General features: G+C 41.8%; 1 protein-coding gene across 1 annotated transcript in view; it reads right to left on the bottom strand.

The window, feature by feature from the left end:
• The window catches only part of DNAH3 (dynein axonemal heavy chain 3), a 245,542-nt gene that overhangs the window by 12,139 nt on the left and 207,855 nt on the right, over window positions 1–25,548 (bottom strand). Inside the window, 6 exon segments of the mRNA XM_075179716.1 lie at window positions 1,788–2,032; window positions 7,388–7,613; window positions 11,028–13,169; window positions 15,109–15,307; window positions 22,600–22,782; window positions 24,266–24,482. Of these exon segments, the coding sequence (XP_075035817.1) occupies window positions 1,788–2,032; window positions 7,388–7,613; window positions 11,028–13,169; window positions 15,109–15,307; window positions 22,600–22,782; window positions 24,266–24,482 (3,212 nt within the window).

The raw sequence follows: 25,548 nt of genomic DNA, 5'->3' as shown, positions 1-25,548 counted from the left end.
GATGTTATCAGTCACTACTGGACAGATGCAGTATCATCATCATTTAGTCTAAAATAATATAACCTTTGCTCAATAAGGTTAGCAAAGGCTAAGCTGGCTAATAAAGTTTACAGATTGGGAACACCTGCAAATATATGCTCATTCTAATAGCTAGTCTGGCAAACTAAATAATGATTTTACTATCGGCTAGCAAGCTGTTTTTTTTTAATTTTTTGTTGCTTTATTCAAATGCCGGCGATCGGCTTCTTTCTCCTCTGATGGGGCCGCCCCTGTCCACAAGGGGGCGGTCCCGCATGTTCCTATACCCAATCACGCAGCTAACAGCATCTGATGCTGTTAGCTGTTAGCTGCTGCTGTTAGTCAGTGTATTGCTTAGTGTGGTCACGTGAGATCTCACATCTCACGTGACCACACTAATCACAGAGAGCGCGCCCGCAGTGACAGTGCAGCTAACAGCGTCGGATGCTGTTAGCTGCGTGTGAAGATGACAGAAGCGCCGGCTGGTGAGAGGAGGAACAGAAGACAGCAAGGTAAGTGCAGCTTGTTAAATATCGGGGGGGGGGGGGGGGGGGGGGGGGAGACACATCGGATGTGGAGGGGGGGAGATGACTCTGGGGGGACTAATTAACTGGCTAATGTGGCTAACGAAGGGGGTCTTATATATTGGATATGGGGGGGATTAATGAACTGGCTAGTATGGATTGGATAGGGGGGATTAATGGAGTGAAAATGGGGAGGTAATGAACTGGTTAGAGGGGGGCTTATGAATTGGATGGGGGGATTAATGGAATGGCTAGGGGGGATTAATGAAGTGCAAATGGGGATTAATGAACTGGCTAGAGGGTGTGCTTATGAATTGGCTAGGGGGGTGCTTATGAATTGGATGGAGCGGGTTAATGAAATGGCTAGGGGAAGGGATTAATGAAGTGAAAATGGGGAGGTAATGAACTGGCTAGAGGGGGGTTAATGAATTGGATAGGGGGGATTAATGAAATGGCAATAGGGAGGTAATGAACTGGCTACAAGGGGGGGGGTTAATGAATTGGATAGGGGGGTCATACACTGTCTGTTGCGGGTCGATAGGGGGGATGAATTAGCTGGTGGCGGAGGTGATGAAATAGCTTGTGGGGGAAGGATCTCTGTATTGTGTGGCGGTGATGTGGATGCTGACTGTGGTTTCAGCGGTCACTAGAATACTAAATACTAGATAGACAGGGCTGGTAAATGTTACTATATGAGTGTAAATAAATTTCATATATTTTATTGTCTATGTCTGTACTAGGGGGTTGTTTTGTATCATTCGGGGTTTGTTAAAATTTGGCACTATAATACAATTTTTGCACATTTTAAATACAGGACTCCCAAGTTTTCAGAAGCCAGGCAACGGACACTTAGTATAGAATAGCAATCATTTAATCAGTCCATATTTACATTCATACACACAATAGCACACAATGCAACATACAGTTAATAATGATATGACTAACACACAAAATTATACTGATAAACCTATAGCAAAAAGGGTCAAAGAAAAAATATATGGCATGTTTAATGACCCCTACACATGATGGAAACAGCCATTCAGTGGGATAAACTAATTTTCTGCAGTTTGTCAATTCAATAGGAACTAGCTAGCACTGGGAATTTATAGGATGGTTATTGGTCACAGCTGTGTAATATGTTGGTGGTAATATGTAAGGAATAATAATAATAATAATAATAATGCACAAAATGTGTGTATTCACTCTACTGCTATCTGCACTAAATATACATTTAAAATGACCTACCTAATGGGCCAAAGTTCCTTCTCTCCTGAACAAGAGCATGGAAAAAACAGAGGCCAAATAACAGTTTCTGCCACATATCAGGCTTCTGGCAGCTGGTGAAGAAAACAGGGTCTGAGATGGGATCATTCAGGTACGATCGCAGTAAATTTGCCCGCAGGCCCTTTGGGGGTTCATTGGTCATTTTGATGCCGTTCTGGAGGATGCTCACGGGAAACTTATCGGAAGGATAACTTGTCAGCCACAGCCTGAAACAGGAATTGTTATATTGCATCACTATATATTAAAAATGTACAACCCCCCCTACAATAATAAAATTATATATCACTATCATTGTTCCCCAGCATGGCAAATAGATTGCGGTTCTGCAGATTTTCTCAGTTAAGTATATAAGTATTCTCACTTTGCAACACCGTTTCTGCCTTAATTACACACTTTGGGGCACATTCAATTGGCCGCGAGGTACCAACGGACATAGTTTCAATGTCCGGCTGAGCATATTGTCAGCCAATACGGTAAGGAAGCTCTGCTCAAACAAGCGGAGATTCCTTACCATATTGGCCAACAATATGCACAGTCGAAAATTGAAATGAGCGGAAATAAGAGTATAAACATTGAGGTGATGTGTCTCCATGGACTGTTCAAGAGACACATAGCGGCACCTGGCGCTGAACTGAATGTGCCCCTTTGACAAAGGCAATGTTTCCAGCATGTCATTCAGATATATGGATAAATAAGTTAAAGCAAAATAATACTTAAAACTAATATTATAATGAAACACTCACTCCTCCCCAGGACAACAGCAAAAATCTGGTATCTAGTAAACTGACCGCAATCCCCCCAACACCCATAGCTTGACTGTCAATTTTCCTGTAGGAAAATTTGGGATCTTGGCGCGCTCACAGCTGCCATACTATCCAGTCAATACTTTCAACAAACAAAAGCACTGTGGTGTCAGAGAGCTTTAATTTTAAACCTCCTCAAGCAGGAGAATTGAGCATTGTTTAGGCAACAGAACATGAGGAGTGGGGGGGCTGAGTGTGTGAAATGACAAGTGTCGCAGACTCTAGCACTTTGCTAGTTGGGGTATTGAGTGTTATAGTATAAAAGAAATTGTTTTTGTATGAAGTCCTATTGTTCGGAAAGCTAAATTAAGATCAGCGGATCGCAAGTTCAGCCACTTTAAGGATTTTAGTGCTGTAAGCCCTGTGACCACTGAAGCACGAAAAAGAGTAAACATTGTCATTGATAGTTATGCTGGCTGCTTGTCCTCTACTGATCCCAAAGAGCCAAGCGTAATTCATTTACATTCAGTTATGTCCGTCATCTGCTGCAGAGGCTGACAGAGTGGCCAATGACAATATTAGTTGTGAGTGTGGTGATGGAAGACCTGGAATAAGAAAAAGGGATCTGATCTATTTCAGTACCGATTACACTCTTTAATGTGTGTGTTTAATTATCCTATGTGGTCTTGATGACCACTGCTTTAGATATTGTCAATACAAATATTTTTCTGCATTGTTTGCTAGATTACACAACGCTCATACTGTCTAAAAGTACTAGGGTTCTGACATATAAGGAATGTAGTTTATTACATCATTTTCTTCTAGATATAAATATGAAAAATATACAGCCCTCGAACAGGGTGTACTGCAGCCTAATAGCAAAACATCTGTCGTTTCATTAAAAACTTTAAGGCGTCTTGAAGTAGCGGCAGTAGCCATGTTTCAATCATTAGGGAAAACTGGTACATTTATTTTCCACAGCAGGTTAAACTATTCTTTTCAATAGTGAAAATAATACGATACTAATAATATTTCAGTCACTTTGTGCTGTGACTTAATATTTTCTACACTTGAGTCCTTTAACCACCATTCGTTTGACCCTCCTTCTTCATTTCATTTTATCAGCCCATCATGTTGTGCAGAAGTGGCATTTTTCTTTTTGTCACAAATGAAGAACCAGTTGAATAATGCACAAAAGAAAAATATCCACCTTCTCCCAAAGTGCAGTCTTGGACTCTGGTAAGAGATTAGTTACTGAAACGTATTTAAGAGTCCTGTAAGGCCGTTTACTCACTGGAATGAAAAAAGCCAAACGTAATTGTGTTTGACATGAGTAATCAGCACCTACACCTGCAGTCAGCACTAGGGGTAAATCAATGGATTAAACTCCATTTATATCCTTTCATTCACTTGCAGTGAGAGAGTGAATAGAGTAGGCAGCTTCCAAAACATGCTGCAGTGCCCCTGCCACTCATGATGCCAGGTATAAGTGGCAGTGGGTATGGCGTCATTGGAACAGGTTCCAGCATCACCTCCCTTAGTTTCCTATTTTCCTGGAATGTCTGGGAGACACACAAATTTTAAGTAGTTCTCCCAGACTCCCGGGATAGCAATGCAACCTCCTGCATCCTACAAACTTCCCTAGTGAAGTGGGTGGGGGGTGAAGCTTACTTATGCTATTCACATCGATTTGCAGCATCTGGCCCTGCCCCCATCTTTAATGACACAATTTTCTTGGTCACGCCCCGGACTCGGCAGCACGATCTCCGCTCCAATTGATCAAAATTGTTGGCAAGTGTGCCATACCCATTTGCATGCTTTTACTGGTGTTAAAACACTAGTAAAAGTATGTTTTTCAACACCAGTGGGTAATTCACAACAAACTTCTTATCTGGGTATATTATCTTGTGATTGGCAATATGGTCACATCTAAATTCAGTAGTAAAAGTTGTCTTACCGCTCACCAGGCCAGTGTAGAGTTCCTCTGCACAAGCGTGATCCGACATGCCAGCTCACACATGCACACTAGAACTGTAACCCCAGACTTGGGCTTCCAGTTCCAGATTCATTAAAAAATGAATAAAGTTAGAAAAAAAACCACTTTTATCCATTCACTGTATGGGGAAGTTTTACCAGACAGAACCGGCGCAACGTGAGTTGATTCCTGACCATGGCCTTAACTGTGTGGAGTTTGTATGTTCTACCAATGTTGCCTGGGTTTCCTCCAGATGCTCCTGTTTCCTCTCACACTCCAAAAACATACTAGTAAGTTAACTGGCTGCCATTAAATTGACCTTAGTCTCTCTTGGTCTGTGTGTGTATATTAGGGAATTTAGAGTTTAAGCTCCAATGGGGCAGGGACTGATGTGAGTTCTCTGTAAAGTGCTGTGCAATTAGTAGCTCTATAGAAATAGCTGATGATGATGAGATAACGTTCACTGGCAGTAGCTGGCGAAAGCTATCATCTAGAGAGAGGCTTCATAAATAGGGAGAAGTCCTAAATTTAAGGCTTTTCTCTGAATACTTTTGTCCATATAGTGTATTTACAGTCGCTTGACTATTACACCAACAGTGACTGTAATGACATTGTATGCAAATACATATACTTTAATATGTAGTTGGTCCCTCTTTTGCAGTGATAACAGCTTCCACTCTTCTTGGAAGGATTTCCACAAGATGTTGGAGTGTTTCTGTGGGAATTTGTGCCCGTTCATTCTGTAGAGCATTTATGAGGTCAGACACTGATGTTGGACGAGAAGGCCTGGCTCCCAATCTCCGTTCCAGTTCATCCCAATGGTGTTCGATGGGGTTGAGGTCAGGACTCCATGCAGGCCAGTCAAGTTCTTCCACACCAAACTCATCAAACCATGTATTTGAAGTCCTTGCTTTGTGCACTGCGGCACAGTCATGTTGGAATAGAAAAGGGCCTTCCCCAAACTGTTGCCACAAACTTGGAAGCATAGCATTGTCCAAAATGGCTTGGTATGCTGAAGCATTAAGATTGGCATTCACTGGAGAGAAGGGGCCTACCCCAAACCCTGAAAAACAGCCCCATACCATTATCTGTCTTCCATCAAACTTCACAGTTGACATAATGCAGTTAGGCAGGTAACGTGCTCCCGGAATCCGCCAAATCCAGACTCGCCCATCTGACTGCCAAACAGAGAAGCGTGATTCGTCACTCCACAGAACGCATTGCCTCTGCTCCACAGTCCAGTGTCTGTGTGCTTTACACCACTTCATCCGATGCTTGGCATTGGTCTTGGTGATGTGAGGCTTGCATGCAGCTCCTCGGCCATGGAAACCCATTCCATTAAGATCCCATCGCACGGTTTTTGTGCTTACATTAATGCCAGTGGAAGTTCGGAACTCTTTAGCTATGGAATCTGCAGACCGTTGGCGACAATTACTCACCATGCATCTAAGCAGTCGTTGACCTGCTTTGTGATTTTACAAGGTCTTCCGCTTCGTGACTGAGTTGCTGTTGTTCCTAAACGCTTCCACTTTCTAATAATATCACTTATAGTTGACCATGAAATATCCAGCAGGGATTAGATTTCACGAACCGTCTTACTGTAAAGGTTGCAGTCTATTACAGTACCACGCTTGAAGTTACTGAGCTCTTCAGAACGACCCATTTTGTATCACAAATGTTTTCAAATGGAGAATGCATGGCTAGGTGCTTGAATTTATACACCTCTGGCAACGGCTCTGATTGAAACACCTTAATTCAATAATTAACAGGTGCGGCCAAATACTTTTGTCCATATAGTGTATATCCCTAAGAGACATTTGCCCACACAGTCTGGTGTCTGCACTAGTGAACAGCTGTTATACACTCAGTTTATCATTTCCCTTTAGTGCTTACTTGCTTTCGTCTTCAACATTTTTTGACAGGATGAACTATTTGGCCACAACAAATCCCACTCAACAGATAACAACAATAAAGTGGTGCAAAGTCATCTATATGCTGCACTATATCACCGCTGTATAGACACAAGGGGATAAAATCATGTAATGTATGTACCAGTCCATTGTTTTCCTCTAGATTCCTGCTGCTCCAACTCCATTCCTCTTTCATTTTCTGATGATCTATAGGAGAAGGCTGGCGAAGGCTTTTATGTTTCATTGATCAGCAATGTACTTGTGGCACACAGGGGATGGATGATACCATAAAGCAAGTGATTCTGTAATATGCTGACACGGTTAACGTATTCTACTTGTCCACAGCTGATTACTGTGTGACTCAAACTGTAATTGTGTGAGCTTGTTTAGAGCTGCAGTGATCCATCCACATACTGAACTGCTTCAGTCTACAGCTAAGTGTGTAATCATTCATGCAGTACTGCATCAAAGTTATCTTTGTGTTATATAACAACAGCGCACAACCTGTGTGTTATATGGAGACTTTCAGTGCGACATTTCACTTATATTTAAAGCAATAGTAAAGTTCAATGAATGAATTGCTTTAAAATTACATATTCCAGTCTATTTTCATAAAAACATCTTCTGACATATATTGTGGTTTACTTTAGATTGGTTAAACATATTAGGCCTGATTCATCATGTAACGTAAACAGCGATTTTGTGCTTATTATCCGCAAAACTACCCTACGCATGCCCAGAACCGGACCATACACTGCAGATTGGTTGCTATAGGCAACATCTACACTTTTTCAAACCCGCAGCTTAGTAAATATACCCCCTGGTGTGCTTTTTTTAATATATATTTTTTTTACACATTTGTATTAATATAACTACTCTATTGGTAAGAAACAGGAGCTGGTATACATTTCCAGTGTTGTTGTAATCGTGTACCTGAACTTCTCATTGGTGTTCTCTGGCACAATCATCTCCTCGCATATCTTTTCTAGAGCCGGCATCCAGCTTGTTGCCAGGTGACAGTTCTGCAGGACTACCCAGGTCCCATCCTTAATGGCCTGACTGATCATTCTGGCTGCTATCGGCCCCTGGCCCTGCCCCAGTGAAATAGTCTGGATGTTTTCTCCTCCCATGCCGAGGTCATCAGCAAACTTTAACAAGCCTGGGGATGAGAAACAATACGTAAAAACACTAGATAAAAGAAAGAAGTCATTAGAGAGCAAGCTGACCCCAGCACAATGTATACACCTCGAACACATTAGGGAACATTTCTGAAAACTATAACTGAGCAAATTGTGAAGAAACGGTGATGTTATGGGCAGCACGGTGGCTAAGTGGTTAGCACTTCCGCCTTACAGCAATGGGGTCATGAGTTCAATTCCCGACCATGGCCTTATCTGTGAGGAGTTTGTATGTTCTCCCTGTGTTTGCGTGGGTTTCCTCCAGGTGCTCCGGTTTCCTCCCACACTCCAAAAACATACTGGTAGGTTAATTGGCTGCTAACAAATTGACCCTAGTCTGTCTGTCTGTCTCTGTGTATGTTTGGGAATTTAGAATGTAAGCCCCAAAGGGGCAAGGACTGATATGAGTGACTTCACTGTACAGCGCTGCAGAATTAGTGGTGCTATATAAATAAATGGTGATGATGATGGTGATGATGATGTTACAGAATCTGATTGGTTGTTATGGGCAACACCCCTTTATTTTACACAGAAAGCGTTACAACACTTTCAGAAATGCCGACCACTATACTGTTCTTGGTTTACTGCACAAATAATAATAATTACAGGGTTACTGAGACTTTCCATTTCTGACTATTTGTAATATCACAATGTAATGACAAGCTACAGCATCCTGTAAGACAGTGATAGGCTTGTGCAGCCCTCTAACCTTAAAAAGGCAGCACAGTACACTTAATCTCAGTAATAGCGCAAAACAATTCATTTAATCAAAGAAAGAGACACCTATCTGCAGGAATTTTAATCTAAGCTATAACAAACACATCTGACAATAAAGCTGGAAGGAGCGGGGGCGGCAGGTTGCCCATCACTGGTGTAGTCTCTTGTTGCCGGAATGGAAACATGTATCTGACTAATGTTACAATAATGGAACTACATTTCCATTAACTTTTAGTTTCAACTGCCTTTCCTTTCTAGGAATTAATACATAGATGTATTATTTTTAGTACAGTGTACTGAAGCTTTAAGTTGTTCAAACACAATCGCATGTTATTTTTTTCTTGGAAACTGTTATGCTGAAAAAATTAAACACATGCAAAACATTCATGCTATAACATGGAAATTCAAAGATATATGATCTCGGATAGTAATGTTTTCTGAACTTGCTGGCTATGGGAATTGCAATATTACATATTGTGGGTTACATGCTCGGGGTACATGAAAGTTAACCGCTTTTCTGGAGATGGAGCAGAGTCCGTTGCAGTGAATGCTGCACAATGGCTACAGATATAGTGGAGGATATACTACAATGTGACAGATCCATGATTAGTATGGATGGGAACAGCTTTAGATATCTTAGGTATTAAAAAAAATAATAATCTGTGCCATTGCATGCTGTTAACTGCAATAAAGTCTGCTTCATCTGCACCGGCAGGACCTGACCATATTTCATAGGTTGACTTACTATAACCTGACTTCTTTGTGTACTTTACCTAATTAGAGTGCCATGGTTGAGGTGGCAACCGATAGAGATTAATAGTCAAGGGCAGTGGTAATGGTGTTGTTGTAGAATGAGATAGCCTGATCGGGACAAGGAAGCATGGTGATGGGTTAGAGGAATGAGGGAAGAGGAGAAAGCGTTAGGATCAATGATGTCCAGGTTTCAGCTGGTGAGTGTAATTTCAGGGGAGGGGGAAGGTAAGAAGGGTGGGGAGATGCTAAAAGAGAGGAGATGGTGGTTAGAGAGAAGGAAAGGTGAAATGCTGAAGTTATAGGCAGTGCAGAGGTGGGAAAAGATAGGACAAGGGAGTAGCCACTGCTGTGGATGGTAAAGGAGGTCCACTGAGACCAAGCGAGGAGGAGAGGGAGACACGTTTGGAGGCAGCAGGGTCACAAGGATTGTTGAGAATGATGTAAATGTCCCCCAAGATGAGAAAGGCAAGGTCAAAGGAGAGAGAAAGTGAAGGAGCCAGGTGGCAAAGTGATCGAGGAATTTAGAGTACGGACCATGTGGATGGTTGATAAAGAAAGAAGGATTTAAACCCCACCACTTTGATGGCCCCTGGGTCTGGGTGTGTGGAAGAAGGACAAGCCCCTAAAAAAGAGAGCAGCGGTAGAAGTGGTGTTATTAGGGGATAGCCAGGTTTCAGCAACGGCAAGCAGGTTGAAGGAGCTAGAGGTATAGATATCATGGATGGAGGCCAGTTTGTTACATTCTGACCTGGCATTCCAGAAAGCACAGGGTAGGGTGAGAGAGAGATGTGGATGGGGTTGTTGGGGTTGCTGGATTGCAGGGTTGCCAGGATTTTGAGCAGGTGGCAGGGGTGTGAAAGGGGAATGGAAAGAGAAACAAATCTTGAAGAGGGCACCACAGCAGGTAGGGGAGGGGGAGGGGAACTGCGGGTGCAAAATAAGTGAAGATGAGGCTGATCTAGGGGGTATAGATGGGAGAGGAAGATTCAGGACAGAGAAGGAGCAAGGACAGGAAATCAGTTTCAGGGGGTAAGGCTTTCTTTTCTTGCATATTAATATAAATATACTTTATACATGGAAAAAACAAGCAACAATAGCAAAAACACATATTTTCATAATTCTTCTTGCAGTTACTTTAAGTGCAGAGAGTTACTCCAACAATTGTCTAGTTCTCTAAAGTATAGTGATACCAAATATGTGAGTTCAATTCCAACCAGGGCCCTATCTGTGTGCAGTTTGTATGTTCTCCACATGTTAATAAATAAATCAATAGCAAAATGCTAAAGCAAGATAAATCTATGTTTGTGCCATGTAATAAGTTTAAAAGCATAGGGATCTAACATTGAGGATAACGGTGGTGGCTCATCTGTAATCTTAATTGGTGTGACTGACAAAATATTGAGGTAGAAATTGTATCAGATCCTTGTGCCGGCAATATACACAATACAGACAGACAACTTGTAAGTTTTATTGCAACATAGTCCAACATAGTCACAGATTGCTTTGTGTGAACCAAAGACAACCGGCAACCTCTATCAACCTTTGACAGGAACCCTACATCTGATAAACATAATAACCAATAACAATTGGTTGACTGCACTAATTGGGAATTTTAGGATTTAATCTGTCCAATTTAGAAATACACAAGAGTGGTAAAAAATGACATAGTTCTGGTGTTAATGGTGCTCTAGCTGAGCAGATGGATCTGCTAATTTTTGGCAACCTAAAACCTTGGTATCGACTACATTTTGACACAGCAAATTTACAATGTAAGAGATCTATGCTCCGGTAGTCTCTAGATAGTCAATGGACCACAGTATATTCACAGTTTATTTATAAAGCATAAGGCTTAAGACTATACTGCTCTTTAATTTACCTACGCAATTACTTTTAGGCCAAGGAAGGAGATGATGAATGATTTTTACCTGCCATAGGATCAGCGCCGGGAGATAACACAAAAATCAATGGTGCACAGCAGTTGGAATCATTATAGCTTCCTGCAAGGTCAAACGTTGGTGGCTCAATATACGCTTTGCCCATGTTTTCAGTAATGAATTCCTGAACTGCTGGGACCATTTTGTCAGGTCGTAGACATCTGAGTATAACCATGCGATTTATTCCTTTTAATTCTTGCCATTCATCTGGTAAAGTTTTGTTTTGGGGATTTAGGGAGTCATAAATCATCTTCCATTTTGAAATATTGTTTTTAACATGATCCATAAAGCCATGAAGTGGTTGGAGATTGGAGGCACGTACAATTTCAGCCCAAGATTTATCAGACAACCAGTCAGGACATGGATTTGGGAAAGGGTTGTCGAGTGCCACTCCACCGGTCAAGAGGAAACGCCAGATTTCATCATTTATTTTGTCTTCTCCTTTCATAATGCCGATTGTCAGAAGAAGCGAAAATAAAAGTTTGTCTTTTTCAAACAAGGACCTGCACACATTGTTGTATATACTTCTTGTAAAATGATTTATTATATTTGATATTCTTGTTTGAAGGTCTTCACTCTTTTCACTATGTGCAAGCGAGTGGACATAAAGGTTAATAAACCAAGTCAAGGAATACTGGTACATTGGTTCAATATTGGCCAAATCAGAAATGCAGAAAAATATAATGGAGGAATGAATGGCCACCGGCTTGTATCCCAATCGCGTTTCATCAATTTCTTTCTCTGTGGCAGAAGCAATTTGCTGTTTCTCTGAAATTTCTTCAGACAGCACTTTTGATGAGGACAACACTTTGATAGCAGTCTCGTCTTCTAAGATGTTTCCTTTTGAGGACGAAAGTACTTCTAGAATTTTGTCTTCAATCCCTTTCAGTTGCTTTTTGTTTTCTGCACTTTCAATGATGAGTTGGTTCTTTTTTTCTTCTAGTTCTGGCTTTTCTTTTGCAGCTACAATGCCAAGAAGTTGATCTTGAAGGCCCAAAGGTGTAATCATAAAGTTTAGAAGACACACCTTTACAGCCACTTCTGGAAGATAATGGGGATTTCTTAATCGAGTGGTCATATAAAGTCTAAAATCTTTGGAGTATTCTATAATGTTTTCACCCAGTCGGATATAATCGACCCCTTGTTGTTTAAATATTTGTTTTAATAATAGTGGTTCCAAAACAGCATCTATTTCTTCTCCAATATTCTCAAGCAAAACTGGACTTCCGAACTGTATTGCATTTTCTAAAGTTCTTATATATGTTGAATCTGACAACTTGATGACAGAGAGTTTGTTTGCTTTCTCCATATTTTTTATCCACTTGTTGGCCTGCCCTTGAGGATCAATCATCAAAGCCCATCTCCTTGAGTTTGAGACAATAATACCATTGTCTATTGAGAAAGAATCAACTGGTAAACCAGCTATTTGCCAATCACGGATTTTAACAGGCTCACCTAGGGTGGTACTCAAGACGAAATTATTTGAGCAAGGTATTTTCTTTTCTATGCATAAAGCATGCCACCTGCTTTGACACCGTTGACGGTAGTCTACTGTGAAAGAACCTAGGTAGGCCACAGTTCCAGAAGACAGAAGGACATCCCCAGTAAGGTTTGTGTACGTTATCCCTAGTAATCGTGCTGCTTCTGTCCATCTATCCTTTTCCCCTCCAAGGCCACTGATCAGTTTCTCAGCACGTATTAGCTTCTGAGAACAGATCTCTATGTTTTTCTCTAGCTCTTCCTTCTTGTTATTCATAGCAGTGAACTCATCGTTCAAAGCTTGTAAACGGTCCTCCACTGCCTTTAGTTCTGCTCGCTTGGTGTTCAGCTGCTGCATTTGTATAAACAGTTTGCCCTCTGCTTCTTTAAGACGTTCACGTTTTGGAGCAACCACTTTTGCCACACGATCATACACCTCCATGGCTCTCACCCACTTGCATAGACCTTCGCAAGCGGAGGACACATTCTTTATCACAGAAGGCTGAAAATCTTCATTGTTGATGAATTTATCTCGAATTTTCTTCATAAATGCAGGATTGATGTTATCTTTATCAAAGATTTTCAAACTCTCGAGAAACTTCAAGTCACCAAGAACTTTTTTAGATGGCCCCCAGAAGTCTTCCACCATTTTACCTGGTAAAGAAAGAAAACAATAATGTCAACTGTAATTCAGACACAATCAATGACTTTAAAGTCAATATACATGAAGAGGAAACTGACAAATTTCTGTTACCTGCAATCAATACTCATAAAATGGTGTTGAACCTACAGACTGGTATTGGTCTAAATGATCTAAAGGACTATGCATATGTGTATATATATATATATATATATATATATATATATATATATATATAGTGAAAAGCACGCCAAACGAATGATGCTGAGCCACTTTGCCGCAGTCTATTCAGGAAATGTCAGGATGGTGGAAACAGCAACTCTTGTAGTTCCAGCAATTCGCAGAAACAATCCAAAGTATTTACAGTTCCATGCAACCCTGCTGCTAGCTAGACACACAGGGCCTGATTCATTAAGGATCTTAACTTGAGAAACTTCTTATTTCAGTCTACTGGACAGAACTATGTTACAATGCAAGGGGTGCAAATTATTATGCTGTTTTGCACATAAGTTAAATACTGACTGTTTTGTCATGTAGCACACAAATATCAACTTTAAATTTCAGTGTACAAATAAGCTATCAAGTATTTGTGTGTTACATGAAAAAACAGTCAGTATTTAACTTATGTGCAAAACAGAATGCTAATTTGCACCCCTTGCATTGTAATATGGTTTTGTCCAGGAGACTGAAATAAGAAGTTTCTCAAGTTAAGATCCTTAATGAATCAGGCCCACAGTCCCCTCACTAGCCACTGGCTGGTGTCAGTCACCCCACCCACAAGACAGGTCCGGCTATTTAAGCTTCCTTCCCAGCACTAATTGGCTAAATCACACCCAGGTGCTCCACCTGTGATCTGTTTGTAGTGAAGTGTGGAGCGTTAACCCTGTCTGCAGCCTGAGCCTCCCAGAGGGACTAAACCCCCTAATCTCTGTTGGTGACAAAATCAGACCTGAGCTCTCTGGTGGTTACCCAACTGATTTACTTACCTCGTACTGTTTCTCGGTGCACTCTGGGATGATGTCATACCCAGTACACAGCTTTCTTGCACCATCCACCAATAAGTGTGTGAGGTCCTTGCGACACTCTGACTGGTGAATTGCCAACGCCATCTGCCATTCAGCATGGTAGGAGTAGTCTACTGGGTGTGAGAGCATAACTGTAACTGTGCGCCCACAGAGCTCATGGCCGTGGGGTGTGGCACTGAGGCAGGCAATCGTGTTCACCTCCCTACCTACATGAGTACTTGTGGAAAGTTATTCCTTACACTCTTGCAAACACTTTTTTTTTCTTGAGTAACAGCATTTGGATTCTGTTTTTCTCCATTGTATTATGAGTTAAAAATGGACAGTTGCCAGTTATTTACCCAATCTGATTCTTTACATTCAGCCTTACATTATCCACCTCCACCGAATTACTAAAAGTGAGACATTAATTCTTTTCCTATATCTGATTAGCCAAGTTATACGAATATTGAAATATAATAATTTCCTGCATTGCATGGGTCAGGACATTTGTGCGTTATTTTAATATGCTATTTAATATTTTTTATTGAAATAATGGTAGTGTTTTTATGGACTTAGTATGTAACTTGTTATATTATATTACATTTAATCATTGTTGGAGTATTTATTTTATTTGACGCTAATATTTGTAGTCTTCAATTACCTATTTTGCTGCAAGTATTTTTAATGCTGGTACCCTTCTTCGTTTATTCATTTGTACTGTAGGGTATTGGCCCCTTTATTACCAGCAGTGAGGTCATGACACTATGTAATTAGTACCAGATAAGGGGAACTACTTGTTGTTTTTATATCCCAGCTATCAGAACTGTGCTACATATTTACCACCAGATTGCGACGTATACTTTATGCACTAGCCAAAAGATACTGCTTAAGAGCTGTCACTAGTTAGCAGAATACACTTAGTCATGCAGGACACATATTCATCTTTCACCTGATCCACTTGGGTCAGGCCTCCTGTCTGGTCTTATGCCTTTCATTACACAGATACTCTCCATGACCAGCTTCACGGGAGCTGGGGGACTCTGCATGGATTTCACTAGTGAGATGTCAGATGGGTTCAGCGTGTCAAGAGCTGATATTGCTGCTTCCAGGGCGGGCATGGCCTCAGCTAGGTCTCCTTCACATTCATCCTGCAAAGATATAATAACATTACAAATAAAATACATTGTATTTACATTGAAATACACTGCAATGTCAAAGAGTGGAAAACCTAATCACAATGTTGTCAGAAGACATATATTCGTTTCTAGATATACAGATTTATGTAAAGGTGGAATTATTATGTTAATGTTATTTTTCTGTAAAATATTCAATATAATGAGTACCAAATACTCTGCACATTTCTTCAGATATTTGCATTTAATAGGAGTTCGAGCTGCCTTGATCTAATGCAGTAAAATAACAAAACATCAGTTTCACCCAGTGTCCAAATTATATGAATACTTGTATGGTACCACTAAATAATAACCTATAAACACAACACATAGTATATTCAGAGTCATATACTAACTTATTGGTAGCAGTACAACTAGAGCCATCATTAGGGCTTGATTTTACTTGCTTGTTACATTAGACCACTTTTCTGTACCACGACCTTATAACCTTTTATTCCCGCACGTCATGGGTAAAGCTTTATTTTCCACCAATCCACAATTCACGCGTGCCAAAGCCTAAAATGATGAAGTCTGTCTTCCTGTTATAGTTCCCCTTCATCAGTGCAATGTATATTCCTTATAAAAATACTTGTGTGTCACTATACATGTTGCAGAGGTGACCTAAACAATTGCAGCCTATTTACAATTGTGGCGGCTCACTAAGAAGGAAGATGGAACTGTTCTATTTAGTCCTCCTATCTCCCTTCAATGCAGGGAATGGTTTCCAGTATTTTAATGTCTGTTCTGACCAATATCCCCCTCCAGTTCATGCAGGGGCGGGCTGGGCCGGGAGGCAGGGGGGCATCGCCCCCCCGGGCCGCTCAGATTTTGCGCTTTTAGGGCCGGGGGGTAGATCGGCCGGCCACCCCCCGATGCAATTTCTTCTGATTTTTTTCTGCGGCCGCATCTCGCGTCAGCGCACAGGCGGCCGCATCACATGACAGGGGGTGCGGCCGCGTCATCATTGACGTGGCCGCATCCCCTGTAATGAGATGCGGCCGCCTGTGTGCCCCCCTGCCTGCAGCATCCCAACCCGCGCCTGAGTTCATGCCACCCTAGTGCCTATGTGGCCCTTTTATAAATCTACCACTGGTGCCCTGTACAAATATCAAGAAAACTTGAATGATTCTCCAGAAACATAGAACTAATTTATTCATATTATATTCAACATAGTAAATTTAAAGAGAGTTTATGCAAAAGTGCATTTGAAATCAGGTCAATTAATATTTCCACAGAAAGGTCATAGAACAATACGCTCTTTTTTAAGACATAATAATCTGACAAGAACAGAATAGGTTACACTTTTATGTATAATTCACATTAATTTTAGGAGAAGAATGGCGTCTATTAAATAAACATTAGCCTTTGGTTCTCTGGCTGACACTAGTGACAGTGGCTGCCTGAGTTTCTGCAGTAATGGCCTTTTGCAGTAAATTACAGAGAAGCTGTCATAATTTGATATCTAGAAAGGATGTAAGTCTCTCTTCTTACAATGTCTGTTCATGTATCCCAATAAGGTTGTCTGACATTGATCATTATGAAAAGATCACCGTGCGGATGAAATACAAAGACAACTCTCTGCTGGAGGCATAAGACTGAAACGAGTTCTGGATTTAATTTGCAGCCCCATCCAGCTTTGGGCTATAACTATGTAGGGATCTTAAAAGACGGAATGGGTATGTAACATTAGAGATGGGTGTTCTTTACAAAGTGATTGCCTGCTGGCCAGAAACTTGTTTCCATGTACATTTTATAACACTAAAAGGAACATGTCAAATTTAAATTATTTTTATTATTATTTTATGTGGCACTTCAAAAATATACTCCAATTTCTCCAATGTGAACATCTCCACTTGTGGCCATGTACATTAAATCCTGGTGTGACGCAGACAATTATGTGTGAATGGGCTATAGCTGTTGTGCTTTAATGAAAGGGAAAGACAGAAAATCAGGCCATTTAGAGATAAAGTAGATGCATGGAATTCACATGTTTCCAGACTGCAAAATAAACGTGGCACTAGACTTTAATGTGGAAAACAACTTTGCAGCAGTATTCTGGTAGAATGATGAGAAGGGAAGTAGATTTCTGATACATATAGCTGTAAAAGAGAAGTGTGGCCTTTAGACAAAACGAAGCTAAAATCATGCGGGTGAGTGACTTGATGATTCACAAATCATATGTGGCTTCCTCAGAGTGTCAGCCAATAGGGGCTGAAATGGGATGGTACCTTTACACAGTTATAAGCCAGCTTGTGCATGACTCAGAGTGTTCCTGCTTCTGGATTCCTTCCTCCTTCCCTTCAAGTTGAATTTGGTAGGTGGTCAGATGAAGTTCATGAGATTTAGACCAGGTAGGAGAGCAGTGCAGTCGGTAAGTGTGCATATGGTGCTCGGTTGATCTTGTCATAGGTCACTACCCCCCTTTTGTTCATGGTGTAATCGTATGGTTGGTCCGCCTTTGAGGAGGACCATAGGCCGGTATTTTCAGATCTATACTGGCGGTTATAAGGGGGGGCGTAGTCTTGCCGTTGGACTAGATTTTTAGCACCGGCCAATAGATAAAGTATGATCCTGGGTTGGTGGTACTATGGTCTGACCTTTCCACCTTTATTGGTTTTGCTGTTGCTGACTGCCCTGCTCTCGTCCGCCTTACAGTCCCATTTAGCTTCTATTTAGGTAAAATTTAGAATGTTAATAAATCCTATTCATTTATTCCAACTTTAATTTGGTGTCCGTGTCTTTATTGGGATGGTGCTAAAGGTTGCTACGGTGTGGTGTGAGTTGAGGGGAGCTTCCCCGCTATGCATTTTAAGAGGTTTTCAAGAATATATATATAAATAGAATTTAAGGCTTTTACATAATATTAGAAATCTTGTTCCCAACAAAACAATACAGATGATAATGAAAAAAATGCAGTGAAATATAAAGTTACTGCATAAAGATACCTGACTCAAGTTCTGAGGGAGTTATAGAGGCAGAAAATGAATGTCTTTAATTACTTTCAGTGCCTCTATTTTCTTAAACTGGGTTTTTTTCACTAGAGATTTAATTAGATCGCTCCTATATTATCTCTAAATTTATTTTTATATATATACACTTTATGTAATACACTTTATTACACAGCTCTGTACAGAGAATATTTAATTATTCATATCAGTCCCTGCCGGGGTGTGATTAAGGGTTCCGGCCACCCTAGGCTGATACGCTTGTAGCGCTCCCTTGCCTTCCACGCCAGTAATACGCGGCAGATAGAAACAAACTTGTCCGTAATTTAAAATCTGGCAAAAGCCGGACAGGGCGCAGGGCGTTGAGCAGGGCTGCGATCCTCCATCTCTACTATGATGTATAAAAAAATCCGTCTATGTCACTGCCATATATTTCTACAAGACATGATGTAAGAAAGTGTTAATGGGGTCAGACCATTCCTTCAGAAAAAGCCATATGCGCATAGTCTTATAAAAACAGGGTTTTGAAGGCTATCGGCGCTCTTTATCGCAACCCCTCCGCCTCGTTCCTCACCAATGAAATGGAGTCCCCCCTTTTTACCTTAGCTAATGGTACCAGATAGGGCTGCCCTCTTTTTCCCCTGCTCTTCAAGTCATAGAGCCTCCGGCTTGCAGGATCCGTACTAATGCTTCTATCTCTGGCATAATGTCAGGATTCACTAGGATGAGTGGGATCCTTCTGGTCTCAGCTGGGATTGGTGGTACTTCACCCAGAGGTGCGGAAGCTAACAAAGTGGAAGGTATTCACCAGGGATACCCGCAAGGGAATTTGGGCTTTGCAGCTTCCACCCTGCAGGTCGCGACCCTCTAGGGGAGTTCCCAGTGAGCAGTGATAGAGAACAGAGTACAGAGAAGAAGATAGGCACTAGGTAGCCACTACTGAGTGGGAGTGCCGAGCGATGCTCTGCGATAGTTCGTAGAGAGATAGATGAGATGGTCTGCGGTAGTTACCACTAAGTAAGTGGAGCAGGTAAGCGATAATCTGCGGCTGCACACTTGGGGCAATGATCTGTAGCAGTTACCACTAATGAGTGGTGCAGGTAATAGGTGATTTGCAGCAGCATACTTGGAGAGATGAGAGCGATGATCTGCAGTAGTTACCACTAATGAGTGGTGCAGGTAATAGATGATTTGCAGCAGCATACTTGGAGAGAAGAGAACAGTGATCTGCAGTAGTTACCACTAACTAGTGGCGCAGGTAATAGGTGATCCGCGACAGCACGCTTGAAGAGAAGAGAACAGTGATCTACAGTAGTTACCACAGATGAGTGAAGCAGGTAAGCGATGGTCTGCGGCAGCACCCTTGGAGAGATGAAATCCAAGAGGGGGTGCATGAGCTGCTTCCAGGCCAGGAGTCTGACGAGAAGAACCAGCACTAATAGGTGCTGGGAGAGACCTTATAAATGAGAGGCAACCAATGGGTGAGCAGGGCAGGTGAAAACAGGTGAGAAGATCACTCGCGCATGCGCAGAGCTGTTGCCGACCTAACAGCCGGAGGAGAAAATGGGGAAGCTGGAAATTAGTAGATGCTCAGGTTACCGGGTGGCAGCCGCAGGAGAGCGGCGTGTGACATATAACCACCATGGCTTCTGAGTACAAAATCTACCTGTTTGCAGACGATGTGCTATCCCTCACCAAGCCCTTTGTCTCAGTTCCGCACTTGTTCCAGGAGTTGTCTGATTTCGGGCCGGTCTCGGGATACAAGATCAACAATAGTAAGTCTGAGGCACTGCCTTTCCATTTACCTGGCCCCCTCAAAAAGCTGCTTAAGCTCAATTTTAACTTCCAGTGGAAGACGGACTTGCTAATGTACCACGGGGTCAAGATTACGAAGTCATGTGACCTCTTATACAAAGCCAATTTTCTACACCTGATACACAAAATTGGCCTAGACCTCTTACACTGGCAGAAACATTTCATCTCATGGGTGGGTAGAATCAACACCATCAAGATGTCGGTGCTACCTAAATTTTTATACCTATTTCACACTCTAGCTGTACAGGGGCCGCCTCGAACTCTCACAACCATACAAGCTTCGTGCACTAGGTTTATCTGGAACGACCGCAGAACTAGGATTCGTCGCAATCTGCTCCCCAGACCCTCCATATCTGTCAGCCTGGGACTGCCCCTGTTCCGCAGGAACTACTAAGCCGCCCATCTCAGCCAAATGATGTCCTGGCACATCGCCCCATGCTCTAAAAGGTGGGTCGACCTTGAAAATGACATGATTGCAGCCAGCTCACTGGAATTCTTGCCCTGGCTCCCTAAGCGGCACCGCCCACCAACGACTATCACGGTCCCTGCGGTTCGACTTACGCTTTCTGTCTGGGACTCTACGAACAAGGCTCTCCGCCTGTCAGAACACCCTTCTCCCCTCACCCCAATTTGGGACCATCCTCTTTTTCCCCCTGGCCAGGAAACCAGCATGGCTTACAAGTGTGGAAGTCAAATAATTGGATGAAGTCGGCTTAATTAATTAAAATTTGGTTTACCGTGCGATAGCGATCAGTACGCCACATGTAATGACGCAATTCACCAAAATCTCTTTTTCTCTGACTCCCGCAAACTTTCTCTTATGTGCCCCCATCCCCTGCATTGAAAAAGACACAGGCAAATTGATTCTTCATATCTCCTGCGCAGCGAAGTTTCAAATAGCCCGTAACTGGAAAAAACAGCCTCCCCATTGTGTCAAGAGATAATTAACCACATCTGGTTCATATCCCGGATGGAGTCTCCCAAACAACAAGATGGCCTTCTTTCATAAAATTTGGGACGCCTGGTATTCACACCACTCAACCACCCTGCTCCGCATACTGTAAAAATACTTGCCAAACACTCCTGAATGTCTGAGAGACTCCCAAAATTCAGGTAGGTCTCCCGGGAGAGCAGGTAAGTATCCCGTATCCCATAAGTTGTTAGTCAAAATAACACGATTTGAGGTGAATCGCATCATTTTGACCCTGTCCCCGCAACAAAATGACGTCTTTGTCGCAGTGGGCGGGGCCAGAAAGGCGCTATTCCCTCTGTCCCGCCCACTCACACCCTCCGGTCACACCCCCTGTCCGGGATCTCCTGGATTTTAGCATGTGAAAGTAGTCAAGTATGCTGTAAAACCACTCCTTAGCTACCACAATCCCTCTCCCATCCCTTACCCCCACTGACACGCTCCCTTCCTAATATATCCTACATCCCCCAGTGGCGCACGCAGGGGGGGTTTCTGGGTCTCCAGTAACCCCCCCCCACTAAAAAGTACCCTACAAGTACCCTACTGTAGTATACAGCACCGCCGCGGACGCTTCTTTGACAGCGCCGCGGCTGCTGTATACTACAGTGCAGCCGAAACGGCGCTGCCGCGCATGTCTGTAGATTTTTATTTTTTTTCCGGGGGCGGAGGAAACCCCCCCCTGACAAATCCTCCATGTTACAATTATATGGATGGGGATTCCCCATCCATGTAATTGTAACATGGTAACAGCCTCAAGGCTTAGGCACGGGCCGCGGGCCATTTGTGGCTTTTTGTATCGCACCAGATCACTGGACTAGTTTGGAATATTTTCCTATGTTGATGGCCTGTTATGTCTCTCCAGTCTGTGTTAATTGTGCTGTATGTACCTTAACTGTACAACTTTGTGCATTGCTATACCTGTTTTCATCTTTATGTTACTTTACAACTTTTACAAATGAAGAGATTTAAAAAAAAAAAACGGTGTTGTCAAATGGGATGACAAACGATTGGATGTGAGCTACATGACATATTTCCTGGCTCGCATCTAATCATCTGCTACCTTCTTCTGCACAGATTGCTCCTTCTACAAAGTGTCTCAGCTATTCTGTGCGCAGAATGATTTATATTGTGCTTTCCACACGTATTCAGGCATTGCTGCAGCTACGTTCTTCAGCGTGTTTGTGTGTTTGTTTTCAAATTCAAAATGAATTGTCAAAACGGCACATTCGGAAGGAACACAGCAGGATTTACATTCACAACGGCACATTATATGACAGTTTACAAATTGATGCATTCCTTCATAAGAAATCCAACAGTTCCGTAGTTAGAAAGTCATGCTAAGTTATAATGATATCTAATAATGATATAGATCTTAATATACTTAAAATGATGTGTAAAAAAGTGGAACAAATAGGAATATTGGTCATGATCTGCCCTCATATTCAAAATTATCAAGATTATTGACATTATTTGGTATAACTGGAAAAGCTCCATTACTGATATATTAGATTTGTGGCCATCTGTGACTATGGGGTTACCTTAATTGCTTTTGAAGCAGCGGCCGCTTCATTAGCCACCCTCTCATCGGCAGCCACTAGTTCTCTTTTAGCGTCAACGTCCACCGTCTCCTTTTCTATTTTAATCATCATCTTCTCCGTTTCAGCTGAAGTTTTAATCAATTCTGGTTGAAGCGCAGTGAGCTCTTTCTGCATCACTGACACCTAATACAAATTACATGAAGTGCAGCAGTAATTAGCAAATGGAAGACTCAACAGACACAACTACAATGGGAATCATTAAATCTTATTAGAGGCAGATAAGAGCACTATATAACAAATACACTCCACCTCTCACTCATACTTCATACTGTAATTACACATTAAATTACACCAGGGGCGGATCTAGAAAACTGGTGTACCCGAAGCGATTTAGGGGGGGGCGATTTAGGCCCCGCCCCTTTCTAACATCTTAGGCTGCCGACGGCCGCTTACTATGTGCAGGTCCGTCCAGCCGTGACAGGCAGGGACAGTGTGCTGCCCGGCTGCTCGGATTGTGTTTTAAAACACAATCAGAGCAGCCGGGCAGCACACTGTCCCTGCCTGTCACGGCTGGACGGACCTGCACATACTGTGCAGCCGTCGGCAGCAAGTGTCTGCTAGGGGGGGCGATCGCCCCGATCGCCCCCCCTGGATCCGCCACTGAATTACACATTAAAATAGTTTTTTTATATTTGTTTTCAAATGGCAGAGAAAAAGAGAGAAAAGAGGGAAATAATAAACAGATCAAGCTATCTGGGCAATGCACATTAATGCTCAGAGAGAACCATTAAATAAACACTATAGCATAGGGATTGTGCAGTCACCGTGCACCACCATTCACTCCTTGAACAACTGAAGCCAGCTATTAGGCTCTAGTAAAGTATCCTAAAGCCTCTGTAACACTAATTCGCCATAGTATTTATATAATGAAAATATTATGGTATGAATGTTTGAAAATATTATATTGATATAGGATTTTTGATAGTTTCTATACTGGTGCTGGTAAGTTGGCTTCCACAGCTCACAATTCAGTAGAGATGACCTTGTTTCCCTTCTCTTCTCCCAAATAACTTTATCTCCGACCCAAAATATCCTGTTAATCTTAATGAGGTGAGATAATCAATAAAATAGTATGGGAGCATGGCCTAGTTACAAAGGATATGTGCAACATCAATGGAGATGAGATAGGACAGCACTGGTGGTATGGTCAGGCCCTAAAATGAGCAGACAAAGAGATAGCAGCCACAACCCACCAAAGTTTATTTATAGCCTACACATGGGGGCAGATTCAATTATCTGCGCTGTTTCTCAGAACATCGCGGCTGCACATTTTTACCGTTACTATGGTAAAAATCTCTGCACCTCTGTTGGGCACGTGGAAAAATGAGCGGAGATTTCTGTTAAAATCTCCGCCGTGAAGTGTCTCCGGAATGTCCGTGAGACACTTTGCGAATAACTGAATCCCTTCCCTAGAGATATTATGATAATATCCCGGCTAACAGGATTAAGAAACCAATATTTTTGAGGTTACAAAAAACTATGGAGATTAGCAGGTTATTTAATTAGCATAAATATCAATCAAGGACTAAGTATGCTAGATATATAAATTCTGTTAAAACCGCAGAATTATTGATGCACAATAAGCCTCACTTGATTGGATACTTACTTGTGATGCTGCAAAGTTTAGTTTCTCCAAGCCAACAAGATAGCGGTTTCTCATGGTGTCTACCTCGTGTCTTTTGCTGTTCAGTAAGGTCTTGAATGTAAGGATCAGCTCCAAGTATGATGTTGGGGTGACATAGTTGTGCCTACGCAGAGTGCTGTAGTAGCTGTCTGACAGCTCTTTCACACTTTCCTGGAAATACTTGCACATGGAAACCACCCTAAGACATTTGGTACACAGAAATATATGTATATTAATAACCCTCTCCTGAGCTGGGTCTTTATAAATCAGGGGGTAAATGTATCAAGCTGAGAGGTTTCCAGCAGGTTTGAAAAGTGGAGATGTTGCCTATAGCAACCAATCAGATTCTAGCTATCATTTTGTAGAATGTACTACATAAATGACAGCTAGAATCTGATTGGTTTTTCAAACCCGCTGGAAAACTCTCAGCTTGATACATTTACCCCCAGATGTTTTAACTTTGAGGTATTGAAGTTTTAGAGCTCCCACCATCCCAAATCAGCCCGTGGCTCTCTAGAACCCAATGGGGTGGAAAGATTATATAAGTAAAACATACAAATCACAGGGTGGCAGTATGTCTTATTTCTGGGAAATCTTTCAGGAGAGAACAAACTTATATAAAGAAGTCACTCTCATGTTACCAAATTGCATTATCTTAAAATAAACAGAAACTTTTTATTTTAATATATATCTAAAAGTCAAAAGAAAATCCTACAAGTGACATTGAGGCTGATAACTTTCACCGTCAGATTAATTTTATTTAGTAAAACTAGAGGTAAAAATGAGCCATTGACGATGGATTCATTTACTGATGTCACAGAACGTGATGGAAAAGAAAAAGAGGATTTTTAAGATATTTGAACTAATTTGTAAAACTTATTAGTGAAATGCAAAAAAAATAAATAAATTTCAACCACTAACTGGTACTTTCTGATCAGCATATAGGTGGCATATTGTCACTCCAAGCAAAATGGTCATTTTCAAATCCTTCTGACAAGATCTTAAAACTTTTATGGGTATTTATGGTTTATGTTAAAAAAAAACAGTCTAATATACATTTTACTTTGTTGTCCTTTAACATAATCAAGCACTGTGACGGGACCAGGCCACACTGCCAAAATAACATCTCCAAACGGACCGTCAATTCGCAAGGTTACATAGACTGTCACCCCAGGACCAGTTCTTCAACTTTGCCTTGTGGATAGGGGGAAAGTTTATTGCTGACACATGGGGGAGTAACAAGGAAGGGAAAGGAAGTGAGGGAC

The sequence above is a fragment of the Mixophyes fleayi genome, chromosome 7, assembly GCF_038048845.1.
Source record: "Mixophyes fleayi isolate aMixFle1 chromosome 7, aMixFle1.hap1, whole genome shotgun sequence".
Taxonomy (NCBI): domain Eukaryota; kingdom Metazoa; phylum Chordata; class Amphibia; order Anura; family Limnodynastidae; genus Mixophyes; species Mixophyes fleayi.
The sequence above is the reverse complement of the archived record's forward strand: the minus strand, read 5'-3'. Positions and strand labels throughout refer to the sequence as shown.